General features: G+C 35.2%; 1 protein-coding gene across 1 annotated transcript; it reads right to left on the bottom strand.

Annotated features, from left to right (window-relative positions):
• Window positions 1-413: 413 nt before the first annotated feature.
• TXNRD3 (thioredoxin reductase 3) lies at window positions 414-27,324 on the bottom strand. The gene is made up of 16 exons (XM_058170022.1): window positions 27,036-27,324; window positions 20,573-20,633; window positions 17,625-17,734; window positions 16,820-16,939; window positions 14,112-14,184; window positions 11,674-11,793; window positions 10,929-11,071; window positions 8,064-8,179; window positions 7,752-7,977; window positions 7,498-7,590; window positions 7,125-7,201; window positions 6,487-6,643; window positions 5,539-5,646; window positions 3,778-3,873; window positions 3,019-3,153; window positions 414-1,649 (listed from the first exon to the last, which is right to left on the bottom strand). The coding sequence occupies exons 1-16, from the start codon at window positions 27,156-27,158 to the stop codon at window positions 1,587-1,589; spliced, it is 1,821 nt and encodes a 606-aa protein (XP_058026005.1). The 5' UTR covers window positions 27,159-27,324; the 3' UTR covers window positions 414-1,586.
• Window positions 27,325-27,885: the final 561 nt, after the last annotated feature.

A 27,885-nucleotide genomic window follows, 5' to 3' on the forward strand; every position in this document is an offset into this window, starting at 1 on the left:
AGGGCTGAAGGTTTTGGTCTTTTCTATACTGGGGTTGTTAAGTAACAACACTGGTGCCTTGAATAGATATATAAGACACTTATTATAAATATAGTAATGTAGAACACCCCCCCTCCAATGCTGGGCTGATTTTTCCATCTGGGGTTTAAGAGACAAAACTGGTATCTTAAATCACTGCAAAATTAATATTTGCAATTTCAAATGCATATAATTTAAAACTTCCTCCTCAACATGAAAGTGAAATCATTTTCAGCCCCATCCATTCTAATTATATCTGAATATCACTGCCCAGATCCCTGCACCCCTCCTCAGGCAGAAGAGAAAATCCTACTGTATACGCCATGGTAAAAAAAAAAAAAAGACATCTAAATCCCTCCTAGCACCAAACGTTTTTAGTTTTGAAGAATACAAATGCATACTTATTTTAGCAAAAGCTGCATTCTTTAATGAATGTAACAATTTACATACATAACATTGCTTATTGGAACTTCTCTTCCATGATGCATCATAGTTTAAAACTCTATGCAATACAATTTTTGAATTGAAGCATTTAGAACATACATATTTGAATACATAAGCCTAACCTCCTCAAGCTATCCCAAGTAGAGGATTGCCAAGGAGATCTCCGCAGATTAAAACTATTTACTGTAATAGGAATTTCACAAAGCACAAAACCTAATTGTCACTGCTATGGCAAAGTAGAGACAATGTACTTACAAAGTAGCAACCTAACCAAATACATTTCAATTCTATGGCTGAAATTATTTGCTTACTGCATAAACAGAAAACATCATAAACAGATGGTTTCAATTTTATTTGGGAATATTTTAGAATAGATAAATATGGGAGATGGAGGAATTTTTTAAAAAAGAAATGCCAAAATAGTAAATGTTCCCCAAAATTAGTAAATATAATTTCATGTGTTAACATTGCTTTTTCTGATAACTAGAATTATAGGGATTTTATTTTTAAAAAACACATACTACATTTCATGTCGTTGGAACTTTAATGCCCAGGGGAATACAATGCATTAACAGATTTCTGATAAATGAACTGGAATATTTATTTAAAAAATGCAAACAAACCATAGCATTCATATTAACAAGTAACAAAATGCACTAGTGTCTGAATGAAGTTAACGGGATGCTAGCAAAATTTATATCGACCATACATTCAACTGTGCCTGAGTGTTCATACAAAACCACTACAACTGAAAAATTTCACCTGTGCAATACAGAAGTTTCTCTGAAAGAAATTTTTCTACTTGTTTGCCTGGACGAATAGGTTTTCCCAACTGATATAGAAATCATCAGCCATGACTCGCCTCCAGATGAGGTTCAGAGCTATAACTTCAAAAATACACTTGCGTGCCATTCTAATCATGTTGGGATTACTGTTCACCCTGCTGTTTGACTATTTCTGGCAAAGACCACCATCTTTTATAAAAGTTTCAGAAATGCATCACCTGTAGTATTAAAATACTACAATCACATATTACTTATTTACCCGTGTATTTGGTATGCATTATGAAACTTCCAATAGGTAAGTGGCCCATCAGAAAATAGTTTAAACAGCAGGGCTTAACCTCAGCAACCACTCTGACTGATATCTTTTCCTGAAGCTTTGGTAATTCCCATTGTAGTGAATACCTGTAAGAGAATGAAATCGCAGAACTAGATTAAAATCCTAACAACAAAGCATATAAAAAGTTTTCAATTATATAGAAATATATTTGAACAGAAACATGGATATCCATATCTTACTCCTTAATGTCTCCACTGATTCAATGTAACTAGAAGGAAGCTCTAAAAATGCTAAATTAAAAAACAGCATCTATATGTGGGAGAATTATTTATTTATTTATTTATTTTTTCGTATTTTTATACCTCCCTATCTCCCTAGGGACTCAGGGCGGTTCACAGCCAGATAAAAATATACAAATAAATACAAAATAAAACATCCATTAAAAAACTTATTACAAATGGCCGAATAATTAAAATGACAATACAAATAATAAAATCCCCATTAAAACCAATTAAATTTAAAATCTAGTCCAGTCCTGCGCAGATAAATAGATGTGTCTTAAGCTCGCGGCGAAAGGTTCGAAGGTCAGGAAGTTGGCGGAGTCCTGGGGGAAGTTCGTTCCAGAGGGTGGGAGCCCCCACAGAAAAGACCCTTCCCCTGGGTGTCGCCAGCCGGCACTGTCTGGGCGACGGCACCCTGAGGAGTCCCTCTCTGTGAGAGCGCACGGGTCGGTGAGAGGTATTTGGTAGCAGCAGACGGTCCCGTAAGTAACCCGGCCCTATGCCATGTATGGAATGAATATTCTCTTGCTATTAATACAGGTAGTTCTTGACTTGGCAACTGACTCATATTTATTATGGTTGCAGTGTCTCAGGGTCATCTGGCCACTTTTGCAACCTCAATGGGGAAGCCAGATTCACTTAACAGCCGTGTTACTAATTGAACAACTACAGCAATTCACTTAATAACTGTGTCAAGAAAGGTTGTAAAATGGGACAAAACTCACTTAACAGATGCCTCACTTAACAACAGAAATTTTGGACACAGTTGTGATCATAAGTCAAGGACTACCTGTATTAAGCCGAGTTTCCTTTCCTTAAAAAACTACTCTTGTTTAAGATTAATGCACTATAGTATCTTGTTTCCTAATATAATGGCATGTGGGAAAGAAGTTGAAGAGCTGCCAAGGAAATAGTCAGGGAAGAGAGAGCATAATTTACAACTGAGGTTGTAGTTGGCAGGGCAAAAGACAATCCCTAGTTGTAAAAGAGATTGTGGGGGGAGGGTTGAACTTTCAAGATTTGCAAGATACTGTCAAATACAGCTTTACAATGAAATGGCATTAATTCATCTGGTTGTGATTTCTATCTGGTTTACCTGACACTTAAACAGCAAGTAATTCAACCTGAAATGATTACTATTGTTCTAGAAAACAATAGGGTGTATATATGCAACATCTTTTAAGCAATATTTTAAAAACGCTATAATTATTACCTCTGCACAAGTTGGATGTATGCCAATTGTTTCATCAAGTAATTCTTTTGTGATACCACATTTCATTGCTGCCCCAAAACCCTGGGTTATTTCCCCAGCATTAGGTCCAAGTACATGTAATCCAATCACACGGTTCTATAATTAGGAAGCGTGAGGTAGAGGAAGAGACAAGAATAGATATCAGTTACTTCATTTTTTCTCCCTTTCTACTACTACTCCACTAAAGAATGATGATCAAATTCCATAAGTTAGCCCTTAAATCTTGTTGAAAATAATATAAACATTTAACTTTTAATCTGCTCCCTCAAAAAAACTGGAACAAGTAAGATCAATTCTAAAGTAATAAAAGTCTACATAGATGTGTTTATTAAGGTCTACAAAGATATATATATTAACAGCTTTATATATAATGGTATTTCAAAGCAATTAGATGGATTTGGATAGGGTATTGGAAAAAGAATGAAATTCTACATATGATACTACTAATAAAATAAACATTGAAATTGTCTGATATCATGTTTTACTTTACTTTACTTTACTTCCCCAATGGAAAAACTGCTTCAGAATAATGGGAGGTAGCAAAACTTAATTTAACAATCACTTCTACTAGATCTCAGGCCTTTGAAAGAACCCTTCTGTTTAAGTATCCAACCTACAGCAAATATTTCAAGGTTATTGTACATATCAATAGAGCAGTACACATAACATTCATTTCTGAAGATACGAACATAAAAAATTATTTTAGCGCAAAATACATACATCATTAAGCTTATTGCAGATTATTTTTGCATAACAGGTATTGTTGTCTCTATTTGGTATTGTCCATTCAAGTGGCCAGAAGTAAGTGTGATATACCTGAAGAAAAACAAATTTCGGCTGTTATATAATGTTTTTTTTTAATCTATGTGTTTGACATAGGGCATTTGCTGACTAAAGCTAGAGGTCTGCACAGCAGAAGTCTAAACTATGAAATGAAAGCATGAAGTCTTCTGCTTTTATTTTATGAAAATGATGATTGCAGTGGTCTCATTCTGGAAAAAAAAACACAACTCCACTATTTTGGATACTTTAGTTTTTTAATAGATTACAATGTCTTCTTGGCATGATCTTCAATACTACGTTGTTTCTCTCATCACATCTTTAACAGAAAAACAGTGTTGGAAGGGGCCTTGGAGGCATTCTAGTCCAACCCTCTACTCAAGCAGGACACCCTATACCATTTCAGACAAATCTCTCTACTCAAATCTCTTCTTAAAAACCTCCAATAATGAAGCACACACATTCTCTGAAGGCAAGCTGTTCCCCTGGTTAATTCTAACTGCCAGGAAATTTCTACTTATTTTTAGATTGATTCTGCCTTGATTAGTTTTCAGTTGTCATATATACTTTCTTGCTGAATGACACTGGGATCCAATACAGCTAGTCATCAATGACAACCACAATTGGTACTGGAATATTGATGGTTGAATGAAATGGTTGTTAGGCAAGATGCCCATGTAATTGCTTCACTCAGTAACTGCAATCTTGGCTCTCCCATTTGTGGTCATTAAGTGGATGGAGCAAAAGAACTACCTGGCAAAGGAGGGCAGGCAGCTCCTCTACATGCGAGGAAAGGAACTCCTGCAGCGGGTCGCAGAAATAAACTATGAATCATCAGGTTTTCAAGATTGTTTAAATAATAATTGAATTATTATGGATAACCATTTGCAGACACTAGTAATGAGATATGCTTTGATAAAGGTATCTAGGAAAAAAAATTCCCCTGTGAATTCCATTACTGGATTTTGTTGATCCAAGAAGCAATCAAACTGGAAATTATTGGCTCAAAACATTTTACTGTAGGAGCACTGAATCAAAAGGACATGGAATGCTGAACGTTTTAGGCAGTGGGGGAAATACCCAGTATGTAAAGCAGATTTAAATAGTCAGCTTATGTAATGCAGATTCAAATAGTTAGCTTGTGTAAAACTGGATGATCTGTTGTAATATATAGGTCGACTTTTGATTTACAACCGTTCTTTCAGTGATTGTTCGCCAAGTTACATGAGCACTGAAAAAAGTCACTTATGACCATTTTTCACACTTATGACTGTTGCAGCATCCCATAGTCACGTGATCAAAATTCAGATGCTTGGTAATGACATGGATTTATGACAGTTACAATGTTCCAGGCTCATGTGATCATCTTTTGCAACCAATGGGGAAACCAGATTCACTTAATGACTGTATTACTAACATATCTGAAGGTATTAATTTGACAACTGTGGCAAGACAGTCATAAAATGGGGCAAAACTCACTTATGAACTGTCTTGCTTAGCAACAGAAATTTTGGGCTGAGTTGTGGTCATAAGTCGAGGACTACCTGTATATTTCCATCAATGATAGAATTTATGTCACATTACATCAGATCATACAGTTTTACACTCGCTAATTAAAAAGTATGATGGATTACATGACTGGCAATGTGTTATACATGTTCTTTTATGTAAAGTTTTTCAAATAAGAAGTTTCAAGTGTACCTCTATATTTTCTTGTCCAAATAGTTCAATAGCTTTTTCTTCGGGGAAGCCACAACAACCATATTCCAAAGGTGTAAACACTGTAGTTGGCACATTAACATAATCACACTAAAAGTAGAAGGACAAAATAGGTCTCAAACATGTAAGAAAAATAGCAAAGAAGCCAACAATTGTATTCTACCCTAAATACTTCAAAACCAAATGTATAGATAGTGGTCTACTCTGTAGTAAAAACAACAACAATTTTCAACCCTTTTTGGGATATTAGGTAAAGGGTATGCATACATATTTAAACTTTATGGAAGAGAAAAAGTTGAGATATTATCCAAGCTTATTTTTTCCTTGTTTAGCAGTGATGCTAGATCAGACAGAAGTTTTTAATGTAATTTTTTAATGTATTTTTTAAAAAAATTGATAATAAATACTACGTTACATGTGCTGCCAAATTTTGCTATTTTACTTTAAAAATAGATGATTTCTAAAGCAAAATATTATAATCATTGTTAGTATTTTTAATCATTGCAAATCTTAAATTGAGAGACTGCAATGTTTAGCTTTTTGACTATTTGTTTCTGAACATGGTGGCTTGATATCACAATACAATTTAATTTGAATTCTGAATGTTATTACTGGAGTAGCTTAAAACATAGACTTCCTCCAGTTCTATTCTCATAAGAATTTATACAGTACTATATAGGTCCTGTGTTAGATTTTATTCAAATAAATAAATAAAATAAATTTTTGAAAAAACAGTGGCTGATGTACTGCATTTCAACTAAATTTAGAATCAATAGATGGATTGGTTGTACTTTCCACCAAAATTATTAAGTTTTATACTAAAATCCAGTGCAATAGCTAATGGAAATTTCAAGCTCCTGAATATAAGATTGCCAGCCTTTTGCCTAACTTAAATGTCTTTGTCTACTATGACTAAGAATATACATTTACCTTTACAGAACTTCCTCCAAAAAGTCTGCGAGCTAATAGCTTGCCTGCCTGTATGGCAACTGGTGTAAGTTCCAGCTTTCCTTCCAAAATATCCCCAATTGCATAGACGTAAGGTACATTGGTTTGTTCTTCATCAGTCACAGGTATCTTCCCATTACTTGTTATGAAAGAAAAAGATAACAACTGAAAATCACAGCTCCATTACATAACTGCACCTTCCCCCACTCTCACACACAATTTATCTAAAGATTTATGCTTAATATGTTCAAGCAAATAATAAAATGTTTCCAAAGTAAATAATTTCAGCGTTTGTCTACAACAAATTGAAAATTAATTTAAGGAAGTGGGGTCTTCTACTTCATTCATAATACTCATCTAAAATCAGTAAAATAAAAAATATGAAAAATCTCAAAATTGAAAACAGTTGTGCATTTTCATTACTGGGAAAAAAACCTGCAAGCATTCAATCATAATCTGAACTAATCTAAAACTAATTACGATCACAATGTTTAAGATTCAGTAGTTAACCTTATAATTCAGGACTTCTAAGTAAACCTGTGGAAGGTATTCTCGTGTTTTTTTAATAGAATTTGAAACATGAGTAGGTTTTCAGGAAGTAAAACAGTTCAAATATTTACTTTTCATTCATTTTCACACCAATTTTATCCAAGCCAATAGTCCTGGTGCAAGCATCACGGCCAACAGCTATCAAAACCTAAATAAAAGAAATCATGTTTGAAATATAGTGTGGCAGTCCTATATAAGAAGTCTTTTGCATACTCAAAAGCAGTTTTGTTTAAAAGCAAAATAGATTTTGCTACAAAACAAATTCAAAAGTGTTAGTATAATTCATTTTTTTAACATTATTAATGGATAGATGTTAGCAATTAAATCAAAAGGAGCAATCCAAAAACAAAAGTTCAATGATTTTTGCAAAAACTGCAATGGCAAGCTAGTGCTAAACTCTAAGATTTACCAACCATATGCACAAAAAATGCAAAAGTGTCTTACAGTGTTATATTCTCCTTCAATCACTTGTGATCCTTCAGTGGATTTTGCAATTACTTTGAGTTTTCCGGGCATGCCATCCTCCAGCTTTATAATCTGCATGGAAGAAGAATGAACAAAAAACCTACAGCATACTGTATTGCTATAGTCTTTATTCTGATTTGTTTTTTAGCCATTCCAAATTAAACCATTTGTTTATGCTTATATCACCCAATCCTGGAAAGAAAGAAAAAAACCTTACACTGAAGAATACTTGCCTCAATAGGAACAAACTTTCTGATGAATTTTACTCCATGTGTTTCCATGTAGGCACCTGCTTTCTCTGCCATTTCTTGATCAAAGCCACGAAGAAGAATTGAGCGTACCATAACAGTGACATCCAAACCAAGGCTAGTAAGAAATCCTGCACATTCCAAAGCTACATAAGAGGCTCCCACAACTAGAGTCCTTCCAGGGCAATAGGGGAGGGAGAAGAGGTCATCGCTGAAAAGAAAAAATATTGGTGTAAATTATTCTGTCCAATATTCTGTACAACAAACCAAAAAAGTAATGATTTCATTTCAACTAACCTCGTGATACAATATTCTTTATCTCCTGGGATACCCAAATATCGCGGTCTTTCTCCAGTAGCAATCACAAATGTCTGTGCTGTATAGAAAGTTTCTTGTCCTTTTCTGTTGATTGCCTAGTAAAATGAATCACAGCATCACATCTACTATCCTTTTAAACATGAAATATTTTCCAAAAGCTATTTCCAGCAGCATATACATTCATACAACATTCAAAGGTTGCTATATTTTGTGCTTAAGTTGATCGTTTTATTTTGTTCTGACTTACATACAAACTATCCTACTTTGGATCATAATGTGAAGACCTAGCTCTCAGAAAAAGCTTTAATGATGGGAAAAGTAAAGGAAAGAGAAGGGACAAACAGAAGCAAGATGGCAGATCTCAGCTCCTGTGGCAATGAATGCACAGCTGGAAAACCTAAAAGAGTAGATTAAGATCAGACTGTCAATCTATGTGGTTGCTAAGAGTCTACAGTGAGTGATGGCACACAATTAATCATCAATGGATGACACAGAAAAAACTGTTGCTGCTTTTACTATCCAAACCTTCCTCTCCTTCTCTTATCTACATCCTTTACTATCTAAACCTTCCTCTCCTTCTCTTATCTACATCTTTTACCAGGATAGTAAAAGAAGGTAGAAGAGGGGAGTGTTAAAAAGGGGGGTGGTGACTGGGCAGGCCCGATTAAATGTATATAACTGTACATTGAATGAATTGTTTGACATGATTGTAAAAATAAAACTTTTTTACTAAAAAAAAACAAAAAAAACTGTTGCTGCTTTATTTCTGATGAGATTTGCAGGCAGGTAGTCATAGTGTCAGAGCTGCCACAGTCTGATCCCTTAGGGAAGAAAAGCCCTCAACTCCAATTGGTGGAAGTGAAAGGTACTTATACTAAGAGATGCTGGTTGCAGTAAAGTCAGGCGGAATCCGAGTTCCCCATGCAACAATACAAAACTATTTCCTTCAGTCCCATCCCTCCGCCTATGAAAATCTAAACCAAGCCAATGCTGGGATGTTTTGCGAATGCTGACGTGTTTGGGCTGGTTCCTTTCCACACTCAGGGCAAATGGCCTTGAAGATGCCTTGGCACCAACTGGTTCTATGTTGATCTGCTTTTCTTCAGCTTTCATCTCCCTTCCCGAATTCCCCCACACAAAAATGCATACAGGTTTATTGTCCATTTGTTCCCTCCATCTCTCCTCTCCCCGCCCCCCCCCCCGTTCTTTGACTACAGAATACAAGTGTGGCGCCAAGCCAAAGATGGTGGACCTGACACATACACTACATGCACAAATTCTCTATACACCTCTAGACAACAACTAAATAAGTATTGTTGATGTTGCTATGTTGTCCATATATGGATGTAAATCCTTAATTGTGAATTAAATATTGCTTCAACTCTTTCTGACAGGGATTTAAAAATATGTAAATTTTATATTAAAAAGTCACTTTCTTAACCAAGTTTTTTGTAAGAAGGAGACAGGCACCATACTTATTTTTGTTACACTTGAACAAAAAAGACTGACATAAGGTACTTGTTTTAACTCCTTCAGTGTTACTTAAGATGGGACATTTGAGAAGTTTAGAGTTTAATTGCAATGTGAATTATGTTATGATGGAATATTTTGAATAGTCCTGTTTGATTTTAAACTTGGAATATTTTTTCATTATGTATAGAGCCATTTTGTTTATAGAAGACAAAGAGAAACAGAAATTGTAAACAAATAAGGGAATCGATATAGAAATTAATTTTATTATCCTAATTTTAAAAACATGCATTTGAAAAATCAAAGTGTTCTTACTAACATAGGAAAGTAGTATTAATCTCTCTCTTCACATGCATTCAAAACATTTTTATTTAATTGCATGCTATCTAATGGGTTTCAAGCTTATTCTAATTACAGTTTTAGAACTACTTAGTTGGTTTTGGTTACCATAAGTATTATTCTTTATTGAAACAATGCCTAAAATGGTCTTAGTCCAATAAGAGTTTTAATGGACTAGATCACAACCTTCATTTCAAATTTAAATGTCCTTTTTCATTTTCTTCAAGTGCATAGAAAGTCTCTTTGAATTCTCACTACTTTACATTACTTGTATATGGAGGTTCACCACTCAAACTTATAGTAATAAAACTCAAGTAATAAAAACAGAATGTAACATTAACATGCAAAGCACAGCAACAGCAACATAATCAGATACTTGCATTTTTAAAAACTGATCTTTACTTCAATATTTATAACCAAATGTAGTTTCAATTTAATGCAGTCAGAAACACATCTCATTCAAATGCACATAATAAAATCAGCAATGAAAATTGCATAATGTAATATCAATTTGCAAATAAATATAAATGGTAGATATAAAAACCTTAAAACTATTTTCCTTTTAGCAAAGCTCCAGTTAAAACTTTGTACCTATTCTCTACAAGTGCCTCCAAAACTGATTAGAATATGTTCATGTATCTATTGATCAATGTCTTTTGAGTGAATTTAAGATAAATGTAGTCTGCAACTGCAAGCAAGGTTAACAAATTTCAAGTTTTTTCTGACCCACATTCATTTTGACCCATTTAATTGACTTTTTACACTAGTATTAAACATAAGGTTGTACCAAAAGTCAGACTCCATACGCCAATTTCAATGTTTCATGATTTTTTTGGTTTTCAAAGAAAATGTTACTGTACTTAGGAATATTCAAATATCATGCATCAAATGAATATGTTTAGAAATAGATGGCAACCAGTCTAAACATTTAATGTAATTTATGTGATAAATTATTTATGGGCCCTGGCATTTGGTACACCCTGTAGATTCAGCCAATTTGGGAAGGTTAAAACTTATGTAAATTTCTGCAAGTACCTTGATTTTATGTGGTCCAATAAATTCTCCATACGCATTGAGGTATGTCACAGTCTTCTCACGTAAAGCCACCCGATATCCCCAATTCAAAGACCCTATGTAATTTTGAATTCCTTCAACCATGGTTTCCCAATTGTGTTTAACTGAAAAAAGACACAAGAATCACAGGTAAAACGGTATGCAAACAGATTAATCCATATAACTTATAGCGAGCTTGTACAAGTACAGTGCAATATTTAATTGGAAAATATTTAAAATCCAAATGCTTTAGAAATAAGAAAACAATAATATCATATTGAATACACGAACAACTATTTGTTTGTCTCTCTCAACACACACTAGTTCTCTATATATGACCAGTTACTTATTGGGACCTTATAATCCAGATTTGAAGTAACAATGGCCAGATCCTGTGGCCATATGATAGGACTACCTGTATTCATGGATAGCTAATATACCTTTTGAAAAACTTTACAAAGAAAACTTCAGGGACTAGTCCAGGCAGTCTTTCATAAATAGATACTATTGAAAGGGAAAAAAAATACACACATATACATGCATATGAATGATAAGAAATATTCATTGTTTTTTAAGAGGCAATGTACAGAACAAGTCTATTCACATCAGATTGCCAAGTTTGAAAATATTCAATGAAGAGACAAACTTAGTTTTACATTATTTGCAAAATGTTACATCCTAGCATCACCATGAGTTCTTAGCTTGCCAGATAAATACGTTCACAAACCTTGCTGATCATATTCCCAGCCAAACTTTCTTGAATCTTGCAGTGCCTGACCTAATAAAGCTGCCTGATGCATCAACTTTTTAGGAATGCAGCCAACATTTACGCAAGTACCACCAAGCCCTGAAATGGAAAGTGCAATTTTAATTGTTTTGTTTAACATTACAAGTATTTAAGAAACGTTATTGTTAATGCATAGCCATGTTTATGTATCCTAGCTGCATTTTAACATGGTAATAATATTATCATGTTAAAGGAGGGAAGTCATCTATATATATAAAAGCAAAAACCAGTCATGCAGTAATCACGAAATCTCCAGAACTGTAAAGCCTACAAACTTGAATTTTGCCACATATGTTTCTCTTGGCTTCTAGGTACTCACTAAGAAAGGATTTTTCAAAATGACCATCACAGCATTAGTATTTCCTATATTATTATTAACACACTCTGATGCTAAGGAGTTCTACTCCCCCTCCCAACCTGAAAAGAAAACTGTTCCAAATGCAAAACACAAACAGAGGAGAGTAGTTTCAGTTTCAGTTTTACTTTCACAGCAGCAAGCAGCTTTACTACAGAACAGTTGAGTTAAACAACACCCAGCCTCCTTCCTGTCTCCTTCTTCCTCACACAACAAAAACTGTTGGAGTTTCCAAATACCCCTCAACTCTCTCACACAGTGACAGGATGCTAGCCAGATGAATACCAATGGATGCTGTGGACCGGGACATTCTATTTCCTCTCCCCCTCTGTTCCAACTGCCAGTTGGATACTATGGAGTTACACATTCTACATTAAGTTTCAGGCTATAAGTGTCAATTTATCAAGCCCAAGCATATAGTTTTGTAGAGAAGCACAGGCGTCCAGCTAGTTTCTTTATATATTTCTTTTTTTTCTTTACTATATTCTTACTTTTTTCTACACCTATTTTTTTCTTTTTATAATTAGGTAAAAATAACACCATATACCAGACTTGACTATGGGCCTAGAAGATGTAAGTATGAACTGAGATTAAGATGTAAGTATGAACTGAGATAACTATGGATAGACCATAACATTAGTAGTTTTATGGCTGTAAAAATATTGTTTTATTCCTTCCCAGTAAGATTAGAATCCAACTCTCAACAAATAAGAAGCATCTATGAGGTCAACAGTTTATTGTATGAGTTCCATGATGATACTAAAATGTTGCATGAGTAAGACGATAGTAATATTTTCCTAGCACAATATTTAAATACAACTTTTAATGTACTTATAGGGGAATGAAAAATAGTGGTTATTTTAGATCCCAGGAGGGCCTAGGCCCATGATGGCGAAGCAATGGCATGCATGCCAGAGATAGCACACAGCGCCCTCTCTGTGGGCACGTGAGCTGTCGCACCAGTTCAGCTCCGCTGCACATGTGTAGGGCCAGCTGGTCTTTGGGTCTCTGCCGTGCATGCGTGGGGGGGCAGAGCGCACACAATACGGGGCTGTGCGCACATTGCATTTTGGGGGTTTGGGTGCGCTTTGGGCACTCAATCCAGAAAAGATTAGCCATCATGGGTCTAGGCAATACAATCTTTTGGGGGAATGTTATTCCAAAGGGCAGGACCTTGGAAAAAAGTAACAGCAGAATGGTATAATTAATTCGAGCACTTAAGCATGAGTGAAAACACAATGTATGGCTTAAATATGATAGAATAATAAAAATTCACCTATACTCAGTTCTGATCATATTTTTCTATTGTAAACAAGCAAACAAGAATTTCTTCTTTACAACAGTTTATACCAAACTATAATTAATACCACTTATATGGAAAGCTTATTTGCTCTAGCAGTTAAAAACACTGAGTTGGACCCAGAGACTGGATTCTAAAACTGCTTTATTAAGGACAAAGCTCAATGGTAAAGTTTGGCCAGACACTTTTTTGCAAGAAAAATGCAATAGCAAAACACATCCCCCAAAAAATATTGCCTTATCCATGTAATCGCCAGGAAAGAGACTTATAGGTATGTGCACACATAAATTTATGTAATAACAGCAAGAATAATAATATTGTAAAAATGTTCAGGCCATTTAGCATATAAATATGTGACATAATACATAATCAGGAAGTGACATTGCAGGAGAAAGTCAAAGCATATCAAATATATCCACATGCAAAGTGCCTATCCAAGTAGATTTAATGCATCTGGGAAAAAAACTTTTTCCAGATTTGTAGAAAATGTTTTTAAATAACAATAGTTATATGAGTAACTGCTTTATGTAATTATATATATAAATATAGAAATGGGCTTGAAAAAGAATTGAAATATGCTAACGGTTTTTCGAAGAAGCATACATTTGTGAACTCATTAGACACAGTAATTTTACTGAACCGTTTAGAATAAACAGAATCAGGAATGTCAGCAAGTTAAGCAATACATGGCATTAATAAAGTTAATGCAAGCATGAAACATACCCCATGTAGTACCCAATGGTGTTGGCACAACGTAGTCTAAAACCATGACCTTCTTCCCTAAGGTGGCAGCTTCCTGAAAAGAACAAATGATAAGCAGAATAGATTATGACTTAAACTACAGAATTTAAGAGTTACAACATGTTAACAATAGTCACTAATTAAAATAAAATGCCAAACGTATGATTTCAGAAGTTACTTTAGCATGTATCAGATTTATTAAAAGGATGATAAATAGAATTAAACAGAAATAGAATATATACAGAAAGAAGTTCTGTGCAGTGCTGTTTCCTTACGTTATTAACCTTGAATTATTAAATTTAGTCAAAACCAATCCTGGAGATTTCCCCTTCTCTATAAACATATGCAAGTTACACACTTGTGTATATGGGTATGTATATGTTAAGAGTATATATGTATTAATAAATTTATATGCTGTCCATTTCACTGCTGAATTGACTCTAAGCTGCTTAAAAAGTAATAAAAAGATAATATAAAACAATTACAATTAAGAGGGATTAAATAAAGATTTAAAAATCATTAATTCAATTAGGTACATAAAGTGGTGTTTGTCATGATCATCTCCTTTTTTGCAGTGTACTTTCAGGCAGATACTTTTCTTGTTGGGAAGAGAACATTCTGGGAAACTCCAGAACATTCTGGGGTGGTCCTGAGGGTTTTGTTGTGGGGAGTTAATCCTCTGCAAATGGTTTGGGTACCTAGAACATTGTAAATAGCTTTCAGGTTTGAGGGTTAATTTCTGGAAGACTGCTGGATCATCTCTAGAATGGCTGGAACAATATCCTCAGAATAACAAGATTTTGAACACATACTTCTTAATTTTAAAGATTTTTAATCTTTATTTAATCCCTCTTAATTTTTGTTGTTTTATATTAACTTTTTATTACTTTGCAAGCCACCTAGTTACATATAACGAATCCATTTATGAAATTAATTTATCCTCAACTTTATATATAAAACTTTCTCTCACATACAATACATAAGAAAATGTATAGACATTTTTCACCCTGCTTCAAGCAAAAAAGAAAAATGGACATAAGACAATGTTGTGAGGAAGAAAAGAGAGAACATTAATTAGCATTACAAAAGGATTAAAATAACTAGGAATTAGGAAAAGGCCTATCGCTCCCAAAAGGCTAATTTTCTAAGGTGTCCTAGGCAACTATGATGTTTTTTGCATTTCTTCTATTCATTTTCATTCTCACAGGTATACATTTTTATTTTCCCCCATGGCCTCCAAGAAATACAGAAAAGTACAAAGGGTCAATTTTTTAAAAGAAAAAAAATGGATTAATTTATGCATGAACAATACATACTGGAGCTTAGAAAGCATAAGCCAGTTTTTGCAATATTGATTATGTGCTATCAAGTCCGTATTGACTCATAGTGACCATATAGAATTTTTCCGTATCTGTCCCAAATCTTGTCCTTCCAGTCTTCCAACAGTGCACCCATCACTGCTGTAATTAAATCCATCCACCTTGCTGCTGCTTATTGTCTTTTTCTCATTTGTTTAACCTTTCCCAGCATCATATATTTCTCAAGTGGTGTTTACACTGTAATAATTTGAACCTGGTCATTTTGGAGCTGAGTGAGAACTCTGGGTTTGATTTGTTCTATTACTTTTGTTCTGTTTTGTTTTCTTAGCTATTCGTGGAATTCTCAGGAGTTGTCTCCAATATTAATTGTAGTCTCCTTGATAAAATATAGGAGTGATTTGTCACTGCCATCTCCTGAGCAGTGTGAAATGAATCCTTTGCCATGATCAGTAAAGTGATATTCTACCTCCAGCCTCTTTCGTTATTCCTGATGCCCAATATAGGCGACTACTTACTTTACCTGAGCAGATGGAGTGTCGTTCACATTCACATGACTGCTCTTGGGATACATTTCCAGCACTCTTCACTCATCCTTCCCAGGAACATTCACTATCATGACAATGAAGTAGCACCACACTACTTGGGGCTTGGGAAAGAGTTTTTTTTAAAAAAAATTGCATTTATATCCCGCCCTTCTCCGAAGGCTCAGGGCAGCTTACACTATGTTAGCAATAGTCTTCATCCTATTTGTATATTTATATACAAAGTCAACTTATTGCCCCCAACAATCTGGGTCCTCATTTTACCTACCTTATAAAGGATGGAAGGCTGAGTCAACCTTGGTCCTGGTGGGACTAGAACCTGTAGTAATTGCAGGCAGCTGCTGTTAATAACAGACTGCATTAGCAGTCTGAGCCACAGAGGCCCCTAGTTTGCAAAGTTTGCAATATCTATAACTTTGAATTGTTAAAATTTTCATGATGGATAGGACTGAGGAAAATCTTAGTTCAATATGAAAATCACCTAGTCAAAAAAGGCCAATACATGAGTATCTGTATCCACTTGCTGCAAAAGCTGATGTGTAGTGGCTAGGGTACATGTTTCATAGTATTTGGTGAAATTTATGTGTAGAACTCTATGCAGGATTCTCGCTTCACTCTATCTCCCTAAGAGCTTCTTTAACACTATGATGTAAGCAAATTGGTTTGCCTCTTGGTTCAACATCCATATGAAATACTGATGAAGTCAGTCAGTCAGTCAGTCAGTCAGTCAGTCAGTCAGTCAGTCTGTCTATCGATCAATCAATCATAACCAGCAGGATAAATCAGGATTTTAAAAAACTAAAACACAGAAGTAACATTGAGTACATACCTTGGAACAAGCAAGTCCACCAGAACCACCACCAATAATAATTAGGTCATAATCATATGATTCCATCTCTTCACCCTTTTTATTCCCTAAAAGGTTCTGCAATGTGCCATCGTGGTAAGCCTGCAATAAAAACATGGCTTATTAAAAAAGGATGAATCTTTTATTAGTTTTCTTAAACTTCAAATGCATAACTGTTAGATTATATCTAATGGGTTTCTTCCTTTTGGGACTGGCTGTTTGATCCCATGAATATTTCTGGAAATGAAAGGGACTTTTACAATTTCCCCTTCAGAAGTCAGATGATCCTCTGGAAAAGTGAAGGCGGGTCTTAGTAGAAAAAGAAACCTGAAAATTGCCTTCATTCCCTTTATATCCATATAAACTCAACTTCTATGAGCAGAAGGACACTAGATAAATCTTGATGCTGATCCTCAAGATTTGTTTAGCTAACAGAATGCAACTAACCAGGTCAGCAACCATACTAAATATCAATGCTTTCTTCAGCTTTAAAAGATAATAAAAACTAGAACTGGAAAATTCATTTTAAAGCAATTAATGTAGTCTGTAGCTTTAGAGAATAACAACACAAAAAGATAATATTAGGAAAAGCTAAGACTATATTCTCAATCTACAAAAAAAAAAGAATATGTTGTATGCACACAACTTATTATAAGTGAGCAGGCTATTCTTTACATTAATTCATTTCAATAATAACCAGAATTTGTGAAAGTAATCTACTGAGGAACTGCTTAAAATGTGAGTTAAGAGTTATTTTCATATATAAGAGAAGGAAGTTGAAGATTACTTGAAAAGTTTGATCACATCCACCAATATGGTTTCCATTTATAAACACATTGGGGACAGTCCTTTGGCTCGTCAGTTCTAGTAATACTTCCTGGATAATAGGCCCATCATCTAGAATTAATCAAAGGGAAAATATTATTTATAATAGTAAAGTTCATTGATTTGCTATGCAGCATAAAGAGCACTATACAGCCTGTTAAGATCCATTCAAGTAGTAAGGCTTCTCAAATTAAAATATCCATGTCTATTACAAAATAAGACTTGAAAGAATTAATAAAAATGTTTATTCACTGAAGATACAACATTAAAAATTGGTTAATCTAAATTGAAATATGTTTTAAAACTCTACTAATAAAAAAGTCTTTCAGACTTGTAAATTTCTGTGGAGATGCTCAGTCATCCAGTCATAATTGTCTCAAAGGTGCCTTTTAAAAAGATAACTGGACTTCTTTCCCCCTTTAGATGTTTCACTTCACATCCAAGAGGCTTCATTGGTTCTGGCAGAATGGTAGGAGTGTTGGAAGGATTACTTCTACATAGTCCTGTCAGAGCTAATCCTTTCATCGCCCCACCATCCTGCCAGAACCGATGAAGCTTCTTGGAAAAGAAGCGAACGTCTTCCTCAGGGAAAAAGTCTAGGTGCATTTTGAAAAAACAGCTTTGAGACTTCAGACTTGTAGCATTTAAATGCTGCAAATCTAAAAAAAATAGTATTATTATTCTCATACAGTTTAGTCATAAAAAGGACAGACAATTCCACCTTGGGCTAATTTTGTTTCATATATTATAGTTATTCTCAACAATAGCTAGTAAAAGCACAAGACAGCTTTATTATCACTGATTCCCAAAACAATGTTAAAGGATTTATATACCAATTCCACCCTTGATACTATAACTGTCAAACTCTCCAGATTTTTAAAACATAGTTTTGGATCTTTGTAATTTAAAAAAAAAAGGAGAAGGAGGGAAAACTAGAATAAAATCATCACTCATTTTTACTTTTAAAAATGCTTCTGAGCTCATAAAAGTTCCTAAAAAACAGTTCCTACAAATAGCAAGGAGTTATAACTACTTATATGTACCTTTAAAATATAAATAACTTTCTGAACTTGGTTTCAAAAAGCCCAGTTACTGGTATGTCTAGTAACCCAAACAATTAAAAACCTTTAAGCCCCAGTTTCAAACTGGCTTGATAAAATGAAAGCAGATATAATTAATCAGTTTTACTAAGGTTCAGATAAGGCAAAACACAATTCATATAAAATATAATGGAAACAAAGTATCTCAAAATCTTTACCAAATTTTCAACTAAACAAGGAAGATAGGTGGAAAAGAAAGATTCAGACCTTCCTACAACTTTTCTTCTGAGTCAGCTTTCTATAGAAGAATCAGGGCGAATCATTTTCTTAAGAAGTATTTTCTTGCACTATAAATTTATTAGGAATTAAAAATTCCTATTTAATATTCCATCTCCAGATTTATACAGTAAAGTTGTTTTTAGGAGTGAGCTGTTCTGCAACATACTAATTTTAGAATCAATCACTTTTTGGATGCTAACTAAAACACAAATAAGTTAACAGATAAAAATCTTTCTTGCAGAATTCAAAATCTAGGAATGCAGAGATGGAGATTAAAAGTTTTCTGTACAGCCTCCAACTTAGTTACCACATCCGACATTTATACAGAAGACAGAACTTGTTTATCCCATCTGGCTGGTTTCTCAATTAATATATACATTAACACCCGAGACTTAAACAGATACCACCAAACAAAAGATGAAGAGCTAAACAGAAATACCATAAACATATTGCAACATAGGACAGAAATTTTAGCTTATGAAGAAAGCATTTCCTCAAAGCATTGGGTATTTTTCAGTCAAGTCCTTATGGCAAGTGCATTATTTTATTTTACACTGAAAATATATATCGAGAGAGCTGTAAGTCAAACTGTAATACACTGTATTTGAAAAACATTTTTAGATAATCTTTTAGAAAAATGCGATAAAATAATTTGTTATATTGTGTAGTATACAACATATAAAAGAAACAAATCAAAATATTTGGTTTAGTCTGAATATATGATACAGTAATAAAGATAATTTACCTGTTATCTGCAAATTGTTTTTTATTCCGATAGCTCTTAAAACAAACCTAATCTAAACATTTTGAGTAACCTACTCAACACAGCAAAATTTACAAAAATGTGCCAGGTATGTGCTAAAAATCATAATTCTTATCAGCAGTATTCCAGTCTCAGTTACTTAAAGGAACAAGCAGGGAACCTGATAGGCACAAAATAACTGTCCACAGGTACTATTTGGGAGTGACTCTAGTTGAGGTTATTTTATAACAAATTATCAAGCAACATACTCACTTTTGCGGGGGGGGGGAGGAGGAGGAGGAGAGGGACTATATAACTGCTATCCCCATGCTGTGGAAATGCAAATGTTCTGTTGGTTATTGGGCATCTCCCTTCCTGACCACATCACAAATGACACCATTCAACAACATTTTGGTATGGCACCAATTATAGAGAAAGTGAGAGAAGGCCAGCTCTGCTGGTATGGACATGTCCTGAGAGCAGCATCTTCCACTGTTGCCAAGACTGCCTACCGACTACTAGAAGTCAATGGCTGGCAACCTTGAGGGTGCCCAAAACAGAGATGACAAGACACCATCAACAAAGATATGCAAACCACAGGCTGGAGACGCAGCTAACCATGCAAAATGGTGTTCAATGATCTGAAAAGAGGACCCTGCACGTACGGGAATATGTTAGGAAGAAGGAGGAACTGTATAATTCCAGACACGAAATAAATTAACAAAAAGCTTCAGTATGAATTATAAGAGTTATTTGTTCAAAACAAGGTCTTGAAAAGTTGTGGCATTTTATTACACATTCTAGTTGGAGGAAGTTTGAATTATATATAGAGATTGATGTTATCCTTACCGATCTTGTCAAGCTCCAGAGCACTATATTCTACTCCCAGAGTATGAAAGAGATCTTTCACCTGTAAAAAATAAATTCTATAAGGAAATAGGAAAAGACATAAAACTAGAATTTATGCTCCTCTTGGAACAATGCTGCTCTTTAGATTAAGCAAGCATTTAAAATAAACAATTAATGGCAGCCTACAGTATTGCTTAAAATATACTGTACATAGGGATGCCAGTTTTGATCGTGTGTGTGTGTGTGTATTTATATATGTATAAAAATAAACAATTTGTACACAAAATCATTAGCTTTTAAAAAAAAATACACATAGCCATTTAAAAGTGTGGGGAAAATGCTCCCTTAAATAAGGAACCAAAGCATTTGGAAACAGATGCAACAAAGCATCCTTTATTTTCATGTACAACTACAGTGATTACTGGGCTCCTTGCCAGAAGAATGCAAAAGAGCCCTGAGGGTCACAAGGTTACAGATTATACACCTTCTTTAAATGATATGTAAGACTTACAAAAGCAGAGTAAATTATAACAAAACCTTTATTACAGGAATCTGATAACAATATGGGAGGTTCTTACTATGAGATAACTCAGCTCTTCTGGGGTTACATTCTGTTCTAAGAAAACTTCAAATCCACCTTTTTTACTGATGCTAGCACTTTTCTAGGATAAACAATGCCTTTTTTTGTACCCATAAAATATTGTTTGTCCCCCATAGCAATTTAATCTAAGGCCACATTCAAACAATAATATTCTGCTAGATCATCTTCCAGTTATCTATATACTACTAAAAGTCTTGTGTCTGTTTGTGACCTTCAATTAGTCCAGATCGTGCATCATAGAACAACAATTTTTGAATGAAGGTACCTAAAATCTGCTAACTTAAAAAAATTATGTACACAACCATGAGCCCATTTCACCCTTGTAATTGAAATTCCAAGGATCTTCACATCAGGTGCATTTGCAAAGTTGCGGCCACTACAACAACATCATAGCTGTGGTCACGTGATTGTGATTTCTAACACTTTGTGCCAGTTTCCCATAAGCAAAATCAGTGAAGATGAGGACTAAGGATAGAAACTACTATGCAGGAAAGAGTGTGGCTTTTTAGAGGAGAGAAGAGGATTTGAAGGGAAAAGAATATTGTGAATGTTCTAGCTGTGAGATGTTGCCACTAAATTCTAATTAAAGCCCTTGGTTAATTCTAAAATAAAATTAGTAATTACTTTACATAGCAACAGCTTATTAAAGACATTACACACTCTAATATTAGAAAAAACAAAACTATTCCAGATAAAAAGATTGTTAATCTCAGAATGATAGAGCAATTTGGCCATAAAACTATTTACTACATTCCATCTTCCTCTGAGTCAGAAGGGAGGTGAAACTGAAGTTCTTGCATGATATAGTTGAATGTCACTTGTTTCATTATCTGAAGCAACCAATCTCTCAAAGAAATCAACTTTCTCATCTCATATAAAGGAACTGACTGTTTTACAAGAATACTTTTGCATTTTGCCTTTTGTCTGATGAATCCAAAGTTCAATAAAGTTCTGCAAATGTTTCTAATTTAAAGACATAATTGTTTTAAGTTAAAAAAAGGGCTTTTATTGCTTCAATTTGTAAAAATGCCTTAATAGTAAACTATATTAAAAACCTATGATGTCAATGAAGTACAGAATTGCTTTTACATCCATGACCTCTTCAGAAATAAGCAATACAGAAAGTCCTTGGGATACAATCAGCAATTTTTAAGTTACGATGGCACTGAATATGGGGGACTTATGACTGGTCTGAAATACTGTGCCATTGCAGCACCAACGCAATCATGTGATCACGATTCAGGCACTTGAAAACCAGCTCACAATTACAACAATTACAGTTGCATGAACACCATTTGTGACCCTCCCTGTTGGCTTTCCATAAACAAAGTCAATGGGGAAGCTGGCAGAAGATCAAAAGTTATTCCCACGGCTTTTTCATCTGCCTGCCCACCACTGTCCATGTTCCACAGTGCCTGCCTGCCTATAGCTCTCATTTACCAGCCTACTTGTCTGAGACTCCCAGCTCTCACAACATCACAATCATATGTGGTCCTTACTTAACAACCTGCATGGTCCTGAGGTTAAAACAGCAACTGGGACTGCCAGCACTAAGCGATGCAGTCACGTGGCATCATGCAGTTCTGGTCCCAATTACTGTGGTAGCTCAAGGGCTAACGGTAGGCAGCAATTTGACACTTGAAAATACCGAAAGCTTTGAGAGATGCTCATTTTACTGATTATGAAATACAGATGTTAGATGAAGAAAATTATATCTGCACTTTAAACTGCCGGATATAACTTATATTGAATATAAGTACAACCATTCAGTAATTTAACATACAGAAAATGAGAACACAACTCCCTATTAAAAAAGTCTTTTAAAATAGAACTGTGTTACTCTGTGGTACTCTGAATGTATGGAATGAGAATAAATTGATGCTTGGTGTTTATGTAGTGAACCTTATTTACCACCTCTGTTTTAAGAATGCCATTCACTACATAAAATGTGTTTGCATAACTTATTTAACAGTTCTTAAACTTACATCCTTATAATAATAGCTCTTTCAATTTAATTGCTAATATGACTTTTTTCTGTCTTGTACAGGTACTCCTGGATAATCTTCAAGGTCTAATGGGTAATGGCAATTCCTTCTGCTAATATGACCAGGAGTTTTAACTGGGTTTTTTTGGGTGGGTGGGTAGTAGAATCCAATTGGAACCCAATTTAAAGAATAATTTAAAATAATTTAACTTTTTAAACATTTTATTTAAACGTGGTTCCAAGTGGTTTTGCCCAATGGGGAAACACTGGAAACTGGCACATGTGTACAACTATCTGAATTCTATTTGACTTCCACAAAAGCCTGGGAAAAAATTCAACTGCTTTGAGCACTGGACTAAGCTCATATACCGGTATGCACAAATTTCAAAGCACTTGTTCATAATCATTTTTGAAGCATGCACAGCCCTAAAGGTCACTTATACATTGCAGTTGCTTAAGGTGATAGCAAATATATGAAGCTTACCCCCAAACTACAGTACAACCTAGCCTACCAGCTGATATTCAGCAGTAACAATAGCAATAAATAAAGATATATAACAAATTAATTCCTAAATTATTTCACTTAAAATATGTTACGGTACCCAAAGCAGTATTTTCTTAGAAGTAGCAGCATGCTAATTCAAAAACAGCCTTGGAATTCCAAGTACTCTAAACCAATTCAAGTACCTTAAAATCTACAGTGATCTAAATGTTTGCTCTCATGCCTAAAGTTCTGAAGATAAATTAGGATTTTGCAACATTAAGTTGACTTGATGGGTTATTTTATTTAAAAATATATACATATCTAAATATTTTCACATTTAAAATTTAATGGCAAAATTTAAGATATGTCTTTTTTCTTTCCAATGTGTAGCGTTTCAAATAAACAATGGGTTTCTTATTATTAACCACACATTCATCTTTTAACATGGCAAAAGTATATTTATAATTTTACATATTCCATCTATGAAAAGGGAAGTTTCATATTCCTTCTGCAGCATTCTGAAAATTTTCTCTGCAGGACTGTGGGTCCTTCCAGAATAATGATAAATAAATAAATAAATAAATAAATAAAAAGAAAACTATTGAAAATGGGTCCCCCCGCCCCGTCGCCTTTGGATCCCAATTCTTTTATTGCACGCAGATAACATTTCTGTAAAGCAAATGGGCTGTGTATGCACTATACTTTTCTATTATTATAGAATAATAATGCTGCATATACAGAATTGTACTATAATCATTCATGACCATACCTATTTTTGGAGATTTGTTATAAATACCCCTTCTTCTGGATTATGAAAAATATGAACACAACAAAAATAGAACTATAAAAACAATTAGACTTTCTTAAGTAGATTTGGAAATAAGTCTTTCTGAATTCAACACATGCCTATCTATTCAGGACATTTAACTGATTTTATTTCAAACCTTCAGGAACATTTGTAAGGTAATAATATAATCCCATATTTTTTTAGTACTCGGCCAAATAAACATTTGAATTGATTCCTAATCCAATCAAGCCATCAGAAAGAAACCTCACTTTAAAGGTTTTTTTAAAAAAAATATCGTTATTAAATGAATAAGGAAGATCTAGTGGAGAATCTTTTAAACTGCATGCAAATAAGAATCCTATCTAGGAAGGAATTCATACTGTCAATATTAGCAAAAAGTCTGCATCCCACTATTTTGATATGGGAAACACCTGCATATCCTGAAATCTTTTAGTATAAAGCTCCTCCCACAGTTATTTCACAACAATGAGATTAACTGTGTTTAGTTGTTTTAATTTGTACTTATTTGTATTTAAATTTTGATCCGGTTCCACCTGTAGTTTAAATGTAGCCATTCAGAAGTGAAGCATGAAAAACTCTGTGCCCTTTTGATTTATTTATACTTTCTTAAACCTAATATTTTTCTTATTCAGTATAATTTCTTCCCTTTTGAGTTTACATTTCTAAAATCTATAGTTTTTTCCTTGTATAATTTCATTCTCTTTATCCAGTCCTATTTTCTACTTCTTTAGAGATAATGCAAGATTAATATATTCTAGTCAATGCTTATTCACATTAGGTCCTGTCAAGTATATCATGATAGTATTTAATTGCCACAGAGTTGAATTTCCACCATGACTCATCATATTAATGTCTTCCTAGGCCCACAATGATACCCAACAGAGTGCAGCATATTAATGAGAGTTGTACAAGACAAGTGTTGTACAAAGGAGTGTTACTCAATAATAAACTGTTTCTTCATAATTTCCAGAATTTCTTTTATATGGTGTATTAGTTTACAAATTAGTCATAATTAAAACCTGCAACAAACAATTACTAAATTAATGGAATCATATACGTTTGCTAATAATTAAAACTCCACTTCCAGCAATAGATCAGAATAACATCAGAGAAGGGATTCAACATTTCATTTCATCAATCTGTTTCTCTGGAATCTGTTTAATCATATACTTATTTGTCTAAACATTTACATTAACTACAGCCACAATCAATTATATTTCCATGAAGAAAATCTCTATCCCAACAACTTGAACGTGGAAGTTCAGAAATGATACACTAAAGGGAAAAAATTAAAAATATATCATATTTTACAAACAAAGGCAAATATACATGTCCCTGGATATTATTGCAGGATCCAATCTGGTTTGGTCATGGCATCAATGGTTTAGTTTCCCAAGCTTTCGGACTCGTGCTGGAGCCTATCCTCAGGGAGCTTCTCTCTCATCAGAATGATTGAAAGACTAAACCTCTGGTCCTGGTAACTGACCCAGATTGGATCCTATCATATTTTAAACCACATTTAATTACCATTATTTTAATTTCCATTATACAAGTATTGTACCTTCTCTCCTCTGAATATTTTAAATGTTTCTGAACATCTGAACATATGGCATAAGCCTGAGAAATAAGCTATGTAAATACAAGTGGAATTTCATGTGAGCACACATTTGCCCAATTGTCAAAGGCCACGTTTTACGTCCTTTCAGTGAAATTTATTTCCAAAGACAGCGCGGCACAACGTTCCTTAACAAAGGGCTCAGAACTCCTGGCACTGTGACTCCACCTGAGATCCAATTGAGATCAATGATGAATTAGCTCTTTAGACAAAACTTGATCAGGCAAAGCTAGATCTGGGCTCCAATTTTGTCTCCAAAAATTGCCTGGGCACTGCCTGAAGAAGACCCTATAGGTGTTTTTTTTTGGGGGGGGGACTTCAAAAGTGGTTTGACACTGCCTTTTTTGAGTGTTGGCCACCATGTTTCAAGTGTTACAAAGCCCATGCTGCGTGGCTCTCAAGAATGATTGGCCCAAGGTCACCCAACTGGCTTATTGCCTTAAAAGTGAACCAGAATTCATGACCTCCTGGCCTGATGCCTGCAGTGCAATCGCTATACAAAAGTTTACATTGCCAAATTATTACTTCGGAGCCTTAACCGGACGCCCTATTATGTCATTCCTGCCGGCCGGCCGGCTGGCCCGCCCGCCCAAACTTGCTGGCGCGAAAGCATTGGGGAAACCACAGCGAGGAGGGCCTAGCCTGCGCCATATATATGTATATGTATCCCCCATATATCCCCCATGTATGTATATATATATATACCCCATTCCTCCAGACAGCGGAAGAGGTTGCACAACTCCTCCAGGGGAGAGAAGAAATCGCTCACGAGCAAGAAGAAACGGGAAACTGCAACGGAAGCGAGAGTTTGTGTGTGAGAATGTGTGTGTGGTGGGGCTGAAGCCCCGACCAACCTGACAATATCGGAAACCGAAACGGCGGCCTCACGCGGCAAGACTGGTCCGGCAGGACCGTTGCCACGGCAACCCCTGCTTCCTCTCTCTCTGCCCCCCCCCCAGCCCCCGACTCACCTTCCTGCAGAAGGGGCAGTAGCTCTTGCTGAAGATCATAACCCAGTGGGTGCTGATCAGGCTGCGGACGCGGAGCTTCACCGCATCCAGGTCTGGGAGGCGGACTTGACCCGGAGGCGGCATGGCGGGGGCCCTCGCTTAACACACACACACCCCGCCACCGCCACCCCCACCACGGAGGCCGAAGAAGCAGAGATGACTACCCGGCGGGATCTCAACTGTGCGGTCACCTCCGTCTCTAGGCGCTCCGTTTTACTGCCGTGCATGCGCGGCCCGGTCGGTGGGAAGCTCCGCCCACCTACTCCGCCTTTAACTCCGCCTCCTTCTTGTCCAATGAGAAAGGCGGAAAAGAGGCGGGCGGGGCTGGGGGTGTGGTAAGAAAGTGAGGTTTTACTTGGCGGTTTCCGAGAAGGCGGGCTGGGAGGGCGAACTCTCGGAAGGCGAAACTGGAGAGGGGAGGAGAGGAAACGGGCGGTGCGGAGTTGGTCATTTGCGCTGCCCTTTCCGGCTTCTGAAGCTCATGAAATGAGGGATACGGTCGAGCCCCATCGAGTATAAATTGTATTTTTTTAATTTAATTTTATTTATTTTTATTTATTTATTTGTCACAAAAGTATATATAAGCATAAGCATGAAATAACTATACGATATATAAGCCTATATATATGTAATAACTATAAGAAATTGGATACAATCAAAGGGAACATTAGGACAGGAACGGTAGGCACGTTGATGCTCTTATGCACGCCCCTTACAGACCTCTTAGGAATGGGGTGAGGTCAATAGTAGACAGTTTTTGGTTAAAGATTTGGGGATTTTGGGAAGAGACCACAAAGTCAGGTAGTGCATT

The sequence above is a fragment of the Ahaetulla prasina genome, chromosome 2 (genome assembly GCF_028640845.1).
Source record: "Ahaetulla prasina isolate Xishuangbanna chromosome 2, ASM2864084v1, whole genome shotgun sequence".
NCBI lineage: Eukaryota > Metazoa > Chordata > Lepidosauria > Squamata > Colubridae > Ahaetulla > Ahaetulla prasina.